Source organism: Oculina patagonica, chromosome 1 (genome assembly GCF_052425735.1).
Source record: "Oculina patagonica isolate OP01 chromosome 1, crgOcupat, whole genome shotgun sequence".
Classification (NCBI taxonomy): Eukaryota; Metazoa; Cnidaria; class Anthozoa; order Scleractinia; family Oculinidae; genus Oculina; species Oculina patagonica.
In genome coordinates this window covers 26,798,074-26,807,919 of record NC_135758.1, presented here as the reverse complement: position 1 = coordinate 26,807,919, position 9,846 = coordinate 26,798,074, and the positions used below count along the sequence as shown (strand labels likewise).

The window sequence follows — 9,846 nt, the reverse complement described above, 5'->3', positions numbered from 1 at the left end:
TGTAAAATAGAACGTTCTACAACAAGATCTTATGTTTAGGTACTTTTTCAGTGTTTCATTTTTTTTTTTTTTTTTTTTTTTTGGGGGGGGGTAAGTCACGTTCTTGGGTTGATATTTAAATGAGCCTTTCGTTCAGTAATCATGTAACAGTAGTTCTTTCTTTATTTATAGGTTTTTTAAACAGTTAGCTTAAGTTAAATGAAGTTAAACTAATCACTATAAGAGTGAATAAAGCGGTTCAACGTTGAGACGTGTTGAGACATTACTTTGGGTTCATTTACGCAGTCAATAGTATTCTGAGAGCAGGCGAGCCATGATGGCGCGATCAGTTGCTAAGCAACTTTAAAAGAAATACTGCGGGCTCAGTTCGAACTCGGAGACCAGAAATCGTCATCAATTGCTACTTGTAGTTACAGACTGTACTTATTTGTCAGTATTGAGAAAAAAAAATACAGCTAAGAGGTGGAAATAGTGCGAGTTTGGAGGAGGGGCGTGGGTAATCGCCTTTCACGTGATTACGGATGAAGATCGCGAAATTACAAAGACAAACTTAAAGGAGCTATGTCACGCAATTTTAGGCAATTTCGGCACTGACCAACTGGTCATAGAATTAACTTAAAGATCACAGTAACAGCTTAAAACTGTAGAAAAACTCAAAAGAAAGACAGAAAGGCCAAATGGGGGCATGGATGGGCAAACTTCGAGAAGATTAAAACGGATTGCGTTCGGGTAAACTTGAAAAACGTCGGCCCGACCTTTTTTCAAGTTTATCTCAATTTGTATGAAAGTGTCATTTACAATGCTCGAAAATCATCCTTGTTTGTTATGTGGTCGTCATTTTGCCAATAAAAGGCTTTTGCTCCGCCAATTTGAAGATAAGAGCTCTTAATTAGCGAAAATAAATAGAATTACCTAAAATACCGTGACCTAGCCCCTTGGCAATACACTAAATCTCACTGCTCCATCTTTTATTAACTTTTTATTAACTAATTACACAAATCGTCTTGGCAGCATTCCAGGTCACATTTCATATCTTTAATGCCCATTTGCTGAGAGCCACTGCTGTTTTTGCACCGATTCACGGCTTCAGGCGTGCATTTATCAGATGTTGCGCAACCTTTTGTGAACGTTGTTGTCTTGTAGAAGCCCATGTCCACATGCACCATGTGACGGTGGCAGTGCGTGTCCGCCGGCTCGCAGGTTAGAGGATCCTGTGACTTTAAACAGTCATCCCAGGACACAGAGCTGATGCACACATTGCACTGAAGGGGCAAGACTGTCAACAAAAAAATAGAGATAGTAGGGTGAGAAAGTGAACGAAGGTGGACATGTCATTCAGAACTAATCTTAATGCTGGCCAGTGTCCGTGTATGGAAAGCTTAACAAATTCCTGTAAGCCTTATTTGCCCTTCTACCTTGTAAGCAAGCTATTTTTGCCACCCCCCATACGTGAGCTCGCCTGCAGGCAACCCTTCTCCCATATACCATACGCTGCCCTCCTCCAAAATGAAAGGAATGTATCTTTATGGGGATTTCAGCTAACATTGAGGTAGCATTTTTGCTGTAACCGAGAAGGATGGTTTTCTCCTCAGAGTAATTACATGTTGAAGCATCTACATGTAAATTCACTTTTAACCTCTTTTCAAAATCGAGACTTGGAGACATGGTCTTCCATCAGTGATGTATCATCAGGGAAAGCTATAACTGATAATCAGAGAAAGCAGAATTTAATGGTTTCTGGTAAATCCCGAAAGTAAATGACGCTCCGAAAGCGGTGACCTCAAACCGTACTAGACTTCTTATAAAAAAAAAACAAAAAAACAAAACATGAAAACAACAAGATGTATATCATCCAAACTGAGCGCTTAGGCCGTGTTCACACTTATTGCCCGAGCACTGGTACCTGCATGGGCACCGGCGAAAAAATAGCGTCGTGTTCAGACAGAAAATTAAAGTACCCAAGTACCATTAAGTGCCCGAGACTTTGTACTCGGGCACGGACACCGTGCCCGAATTATGGCGTGGGTACTTTAAAAAATAGTATGTTCACATTAGTGCCCAGAGAATATCGTACTCGGGCACCGTGCCCAGACATCAAGTGTGAACGCAGCCTTATTTGCTTTCATGACAGCCTTTCAAAGGCAATAAATTACTCTGTTCTGATTAGACAGTATAAATTATTTTCAACAAGTTGGTTTTCCTTTTTATTTTGGTGGTGCAGAAAGACATGCACTAAAGAAGAACGCAGTAGGATCCAAGAAGTTGAAAAAGGAGGCCTGTATTGGCTACAGGTGGTTCCCATCTTGCTGGAAGGAGAAGGGGGGAAGCGAAAAATTTTCGGGCCCTCAAACCCTGGGTTTTTGAGGGAGCCCATGAGCACCTCTTTAACAGTCTTATATAATCATTAAGTGGTGGATCTTGGACCGAAACAACTCATGAGGTGTTGGGATCTACTCTACCGCCCTGATAAGACCGAATTCGGTTAGTTTTTTCATACATCGATTCTATATTACAGTGTTATTTTGTATCACGTTTGTTTCGTTTTATGTGCAATTGTCTTCGGCGGCAAAAAGCGTCCACTTGATCGCTGTACTCAGTTAGTCTTGTCTTTTACTTTTGTTTACTTTTGAAAGATAAAGTAGATTTTAGAAACATAATTATATTTTTCAATGGCCCCAACATCCTCTACATTTACTTAAACATGGCTCACCTGGGCCAAACATGTTGGGCAAGATCATCAACACAGTCAAGATCACCACTGAGCACTTCATTCTGAACTTAAAAACGCGTTAGACATCATAAGTAACGGAATGAATTACCATTATATTGCTGTAATGTATGGCAACATCTCGTGTAGAAGATTTTTATAACCAGAAACTATTATTAATATTGTCTCGTGCTGAGTTATGTTTTAATTAACTTTATGACTGAAGCACCAACCACGTTTGCCCAAGATGACCAATAAGATCACGTTTACTGGCTTCTATGTCAATCATAGCACCATGCACGAGTTTTACTATGATTGATCACCGTCAGCTTTACATGTAAAAACAACGTTTAACTGAGAAACTGAACTACTGTGAAATCCCGATTTCTCCAACCCTCGATATATATTCAACTTCGCGATCGAACCGGCCGTTTCCCTTTGGACTTGCGTCACTTAGTTTAGTCAAACACTACAATTTTACCTAGGGCTTTCCACAAGTTGCTCGAGATTTCCCAAAAAGTTGCCCGTAATTTCTCAAAAAGTTGCTCAAAAGTTGCTCCAAAAATCCAAAAAAGTTGCTTCTGATAATAAAAGTTGCTCGAAAGTTGCTCCAAAAAATCCAAAACGCTGCTTCTAATCAAAATAATTTCTCTAAATATATGCTAATTTCGCTGTGAGGGCAAGATTTCTAAGCAGTTTTATGCAATTTTGCAGCAAAAGAAGTAACTTAATAACATATTAAGGGGAAAATTTGTTAATTAACAAGGATTTCTTTAACTGAGAAAAATCGTAAAGATATCGATGACGTCATGTTTGCTGACGAGTTTTGTAATGTTTTAATGCAGAAAGAGCAGAAAGTTGAAACGTCTTCAGATGTTCCTCGGAATTCTTCGGCAAACTTCGTAAATCTTCGGAAACGTTGGTATTGCCTTTGAACAACACTCGGATAACCTTCGGAGATCTTCGGTCTGGAAATTGCCCAAAATGCAACAAGTTGCTCGAGAGGAAAAAAAGTTGCTCGAAGGGGAAAAAGTTGCTCGAATCCTGAAAAGTTGCCAAAAAGTTGCCGAGCAACTTGTGGAAAGCCCTAATTTTACCCCAGTTTTCTAGAAGTTCCGATTTCTCAAGCCAATTACGTTTTCTCTCTACAGTAATCCACTCTATTCACTTATAACAACAACCCTACGACAGCCTCGTTATTCCCGTTAAAACGCACTACCACCCCGTCAATATGGCTATTTCGTTGTTACATACGTCGACCTTTTTTCTGGCACGTGGAAAAGCTCAGCCAATCTAAAAATCCCTCTTCTGCTTTTTGTACGACCACCTTTTGGAGCCCAGACTTTATTTTCTTAATAAGTGAGGGAACATTGGGGTTTGAGGTGTTGCGGTATTAGTCAATTTTGTATGCAGTATTTCGGTAATTTTAATCTTGAATTGCCGTATTGCGGTATTCTTCAAACCTGCGCGCGGGATACGTGTTTTTAGCGTTGTTGTCGACGACAGTTGGTTTATCAAAAAAACTTTTCCTATCCTTTTTCCGATCATTTTTAGCCGTTTCTAATCATTTCAGAAGCAAGCTTAAACAACCTTTTTTTGTCACACATTTGAAATATACAATTTGACCATGCTCCACAACCAATTAAAGTCGTGTCATTGTTTCCACGGTCCTACTGCTCGCTTTTGCCTCGTTCACGTTTTTGCCCTCGCGTCAACGAATCCGCCAGCTATGAAGGCTTACCATGAAATTGCTTAATGGTAAACAGGTCAAGTTCAGTTACAATGATGCACGATTGTAAAGAGTTTACTGGAAATAAGACAATGAGTACGATTCAGAACTAAAGCCTAAAATTGTATCTACAAAAATATTGCCAGCTGTCTTCATATCATGGATCAGTAGTACTTTCATTTTCTTTTAAAAAAAATCGCTTGCTGCGATGACGTTTTAAGAGAGCAGGGTTGATGCCGTTAATACTTCTAAATCACGGCTATTTTTGCCTAATTGCAACTATTGGAATCTCTGCAATTACGCCAACTTAAACTCAATATAAAGTTTATTATATTGTGCCGATTAAACGACCTTGGGCAGCCTCGAGGAAGGTTCAGCATTTATTTGCCTTGTCGTAGCAAGCTGGTAAATTAAATTCGGAGCACAGTTCAAGACATCTGATAATTTGAATCCTAGCTCGGAGATTTACATTTTAAATACCTATTAAAATATCTGCTTAGTTCAAGCAATGGCTGGACGTACCTTTTCTGCGAGACTGTGATAGTAAGCTTTCTTCAGATCAGTAAAAGTGAAAACAGAACTGCCGTTTTTTATTTAAATTTGTCACTTGTTTACACTTATATAATTAACATACTCCCATGGAAGGGAACACATTCTACTGAAAATGCCCTGTTGTCATGAAAACGACTGCCTGATAAGAGCAAGCGGAGCAGTTCAGGGAGAGGATCGAGTTCAAAAAATAGGCAGCTGCGATATATTTAACAGCCTGTTCCACATGGCTTTGAAATAGTAAAGTGAGTGTATTAAACAATGACCAAACTTGGTTACTTAATTAAGTGCGATCTACTTTTGTTTAATTTGGTTTTGAATGGGGGTTGTGGCTTTGGAAGATATACCTGGATTTATGTAAAACATAGTGGTAGTGGTATTGGTAGCAGTAGCGGTAGTAGCAGCGGCAGTGGCAGTGGCAGTGGCAGTGGCAGTGGCAGTGGCAGTGGCAGTGGCAGTGGCAGTGGCAGTGGCAGTGGCAGTGGCAGTGGCAGTGGCAGTGGCAGTGGCAGTGGCAGTGGCAGTGGCAGTGGCAGTGGCAGTGGTAATGGCAATGGCAGTACTAGTGGAAGTGGCAGTGGCAGTAGCAGTGGCATTTCTGACCTTCCATAAAACTGTGAGATTGGGCATTCAAACGGCAACAAACCTTCCATGGGAACGGTATGGGTACATTTATTTTTTCGCATGTTCAACGCAATGTAGTTAAACTGATGGCTTTCAAAAATCCTTAACAAAATACATGCTCAGAACACCTGTATTATCTGTTACAGGCACGTCTGAATGATGTTGAGAATCGCTCCAGCTGCCGGGTTTTCAATTTTTTTTTTAACCATCTATACGTATTGCTACAAGTTTGTCTGTGTCCCTTCTGATCAGATATGTCAAGAATTTAACGCAAATGAGATGTAAGTTCCTCATGACAGACATCACAAAGTGTTCTCATTAATAAAAGTTCACCAAAACACACCAAAATCTGTCAGATATGAAGCAATATGGAAATGTCAAATAACACAGTCAATCATGAAGTACTAATTAATCAATACTTGCGTTCAATCCTGGACAAAAGTGCCCATGCCGTGACGAAACGCTGGGTCAGACCAGCCACGAACTTTGTAATTATCATAAGTATCTGTCAACTTCTATTGACTTCTATTTTCCTCTCTGTTTGGCAGAAAAGTTGGAGATACAAGCCGATATTTTATCAAGTTATTAAAATGCTGCATTTTTTTTTTCTATTTTTTTCTTTTTCGGTGGAAGTAACAGAATGCCCGCTACAGTAAACTATAGAGAATACATTGAGAGATAAAGTGCACTTGCATAGCTAAGGGAATGTTTATTTGCAAAACATTGAGAGAACTTTTCATACGTTTCTTAATAAATAGCTGCGAACCGTCTATATGAGAAATTGCAAAGTTGGCTTGTGAGAGCAGGGTGAAAATGGATGCAGTGTCAATCGTTTTGAAGGTAGCGTGACCCTGGGGAGCGAGCCAAGGGTTTTTCCATATAAACAGTTTGGTTATTTTTGCCACGCCTACCAAAGACAAGTTCAATTTCGTTCCCGGAGCCTACATTCTCCTTTACCAGCGGTCGGGAAATTCAACGGCTGTGGGCTAATCTAAAACCGGAATCAGAAAATCCTGGTTCCAGTTTGGTTATGCGCGTGCGCTGCAGATGGTGCATGTGGTAAAACGAACAAGTTTCAAGAGCCAATCAGATTCGGATGTCCTTTTGGCGAGCTTTCAGATTAGCCCCGAGGTCCTGATCCCTTACTCAGACCAGAAAGGTCGCGGTCTCTGGGTACGAAATTGAGACAAATTGAAACATACGGAGCATGTGCAAACCCTAGAATCGGTCGAAACAAAATTGTGGATAATCTGAGAACGACGTCGGCGATAAATTCGTCAAAAAAATGATCATGGTCTTTCCTGATTTTAGGAAATTAAAGGCCGTCATTTAAGATGCTTTTAAACAACTTTTGCCAGTCTCAGAACCGAAATGGGCAAGTTTTGGCTCGGTCAACAGCGACAACTTTTCTCATATAAACGCTCGGCAAAAGATGGTTCGGAAGAGAGTGTAACCCTTCTACTTGGGACAACTTTCCTTCGTATAAACGGGCCTTAAATAGCGAAAAAATAACTGATTTGTGAATTGTGAATTATTTTAACGCTACAAATGAAAAGTTATTCATTAGCGGCCGGCTATTTGCCGTTGTTTCCAAATGACCCCTGGTGTGAAACAATTAATATGAAAATTGTGTTATTTGCATAAACGTTGTTACCATTGACAAAGACAAAAAACAAACGTTTTCTTTTCCGTTCATAGTGGTGACTTAATAATGACAGCATATATTAAGTTCCAGGTAGAATAAGAGAATAACCTGAATGCATTTGCTAAGAAACAAACTGCTCTTAACTTGTATGAGAATTTCATTGTATCAAATTGAAGTCATGCAAAGCGAAACTTTTCATTTTACTTGCATATCAAATTAATTATGTGTACATTCACAGTATAAAAGATGTTATTTCACGGCAGTATCGTTTGGTGTCTTGTGAAGATTGTCTGTGACGATTCAGATTTAATTTTCTTCCAATTAGAACTGAGTGATTGGTTTTCTTCATGTGATTGCAATTAACATTTGTGTACTGTTCCTGTCAAATAGCTCGAGTTCACATTAAGAATCAAGTGTAGAGTGTGAAACTCTCCTTTAGTAAAAAATGCATTGACACATACTAAAACAAACTATGTTTTGATCCTCGCCGGCTTCACTCCAAGAATTATTACATACGGTGGGGAACGGCAAAAATGTCAATTTACCAAGTCGACAAGAAAAAAATAAATCAAAACCATTTCTTTGTAACTCCAAGGCAAATCTGAAGTTTTACTTTTATTGAGACATTGAAGCACATTTGCATTTGAAAATAAAATTAGCCTTTTTGGTCGTTGTGATAATTTCTTTAACTTCTAACATTAACACAAAAGAAGGTTAACAACATTACTATCAAAAGAATATTTGCTTGTTTTCGTGTGAGGAAGAACCCAATTAAAAACCCTGTTTCACAAGAGAAAAAATTTCACAATGTTGCCGGATAGTCCTGAGAGGCGATCGAGGCAGTTGTACAAGCTATGTTCACTGGCTTATCAGAATTTTATTTCCTTTTTTTTCGCATTTCCAGGTAAATCGAGGGAAAACTTGCTACTTTCTTAGAAAACCAGAAATGTTTATGAGCAAATTGATATAAAAGTTGTCGTTGTTCGATGCGAATGAAATATTTGACAGGGGCTCGAAAAAGACCTATTTTGCTAATTTTCCAGACGTTGCGGCGGGCCCAAAGGGGCAAAATATTTAATGGCTCCTAACGCGGCCAGAAAATTATTTTGAATCAAACCAAATCTGTTTTAGTTCTAGCCTTGGTAAAGTCTTTCAGTTGCCAGAGTTTCAGGCAAAATTATTTTTTGACGCGAATTTGAGTGGCTGTTTTTCAGAAAGACGGCCTCTTAATATCTGTTTTAAAACGATTAAAAAAATAACCGAAAACTCGTGATTGCTAGCACTCATTCTTGTTTTGATTTGACCAATGAGTTGAAGACGATAGTTGTACAAGTTATCAAACAAGTTACCGTTTTTTGCGTTCCTAAAAAAATGCACACAGTTCCCTTGAGAAACCTTCAACATCAAATGTGCATGGGAAAACTTTCATAACTTCACATGATGCACTCGAGGAAAATACGTAAAATCAAACCTTCATTTTCCACTGACTTGAAATTGATAATAAACTGAAGGTAAATGAAGACTGAAGACAAATTCCGTTTATCGTCATACCAATATTTTTTTTAAAAAAAAGTCATTTTGACTCTTATTTAACAGTATGGAAAATCCGTTAGATTGATAAATTTAATTAACTGAATGCTCATGATTGCTCAGTCTTTTTTCTAATTTGGCAGAACAGTTGAAGATGCGAGACGATATTTGCACAAGTTACCAAATATCGGCATTTTTTTTTTCGGTGGACGCAATAGAATGACTATAATAAAACTTCAGAAAATTCATGGATAGATAAAGCGCATTAAATGATTATATAGCGAAAAAAGACATTTTAAGAAAAATAGCATGGTTTTGTGAAGTAAAGATTATTTTAAATTTACAATTGAAAAGTAATTCGCTAATGGCAGTGGCAGACATTAGCTAAAATGTTATTTGCCCTTGTTTCAAATCGATCCTAGTGTAAAACCATTCATGTGGAAATTTTTTGATTTGCATAAAAATAGAATTGCGAGTTTAGTCCTTCCAAAGAAAATATTAATCACCATTCAAGTGCAAACTGATTGGCTATTTTCCGGTGATTGCAATTACATTAACCTTTGTTCAAGTACCTCCCAAATGGCTTGAGAACACATTAAGAATCAAGTGTAGGGTGTGAAACTTGCCTTCAGTACAAAATGCATTGACACATACTAAAAACAACTTTCTATGATCCTCTCCTTCTCTTCGAGAATTATTGCATAGAAAGGTAGCGGCAACAATTTTTAAAACTATCAAAATGGACGAGATAAAAAACCCAGAACCATTCCTGGATAAATCTAGGAAGTCTGCTGAAATTTCTCTTTTCATTAAGAATATGAACAAAATGTACTGTACTTGAAAAGAAAATTAGCAGTTTTTGTCTTAGTGACAATTTCTTTACATTCTTCTGTTAACTCAAAAGTACCTAAACAACGAAAACGTGACCATCAAAAGAATATATGATTTGATTAGGTGTGAGGTGTAATAAATAAAAGGGCCTGTTTCCACGAACAGACTTTGACGACGTTGGATAGCTGTACAAGGCACTGCATTACACAGGTGAGCACATTTGTATCTCTC

At 38.3% G+C, this 9,846-nt stretch overlaps 1 protein-coding gene across 1 annotated transcript; it reads right to left on the bottom strand.

Moving 5' to 3' along the window:
• Positions 1 to 953: 953 nt before the first annotated feature.
• Positions 954 to 4,970, bottom strand: LOC144644011 (uncharacterized). The gene is made up of 3 exons (XM_078503416.1): positions 4,959 to 4,970; positions 2,711 to 2,777; positions 954 to 1,276 (listed from the first exon to the last, which is right to left on the bottom strand). The coding sequence occupies exons 2-3, from the start codon at positions 2,769 to 2,771 to the stop codon at positions 987 to 989; spliced, it is 351 nt and encodes a 116-aa protein (XP_078359542.1). The 5' UTR covers positions 2,772 to 2,777; positions 4,959 to 4,970; the 3' UTR covers positions 954 to 986.
• Positions 4,971 to 9,846: the final 4,876 nt, after the last annotated feature.

What these genes read in the sequence shown, in the direction of transcription:
- LOC144644011 (XM_078503416.1), bottom strand. Translation starts at nt 2,771, where the DNA reads ATGAAGTGCTCAGTGGTGATCTTGACTGTGTTGATGATCTTGCCCAAC. An exon ending in GCCCAACATGTTTGGCCCAG is followed by an intron (nt 1,277 to 2,710) that starts GTGAGCCATGTT and finishes TTTTGTTGACAG; the next exon opens with TCTTGCCCCTTCAGTGCAAT.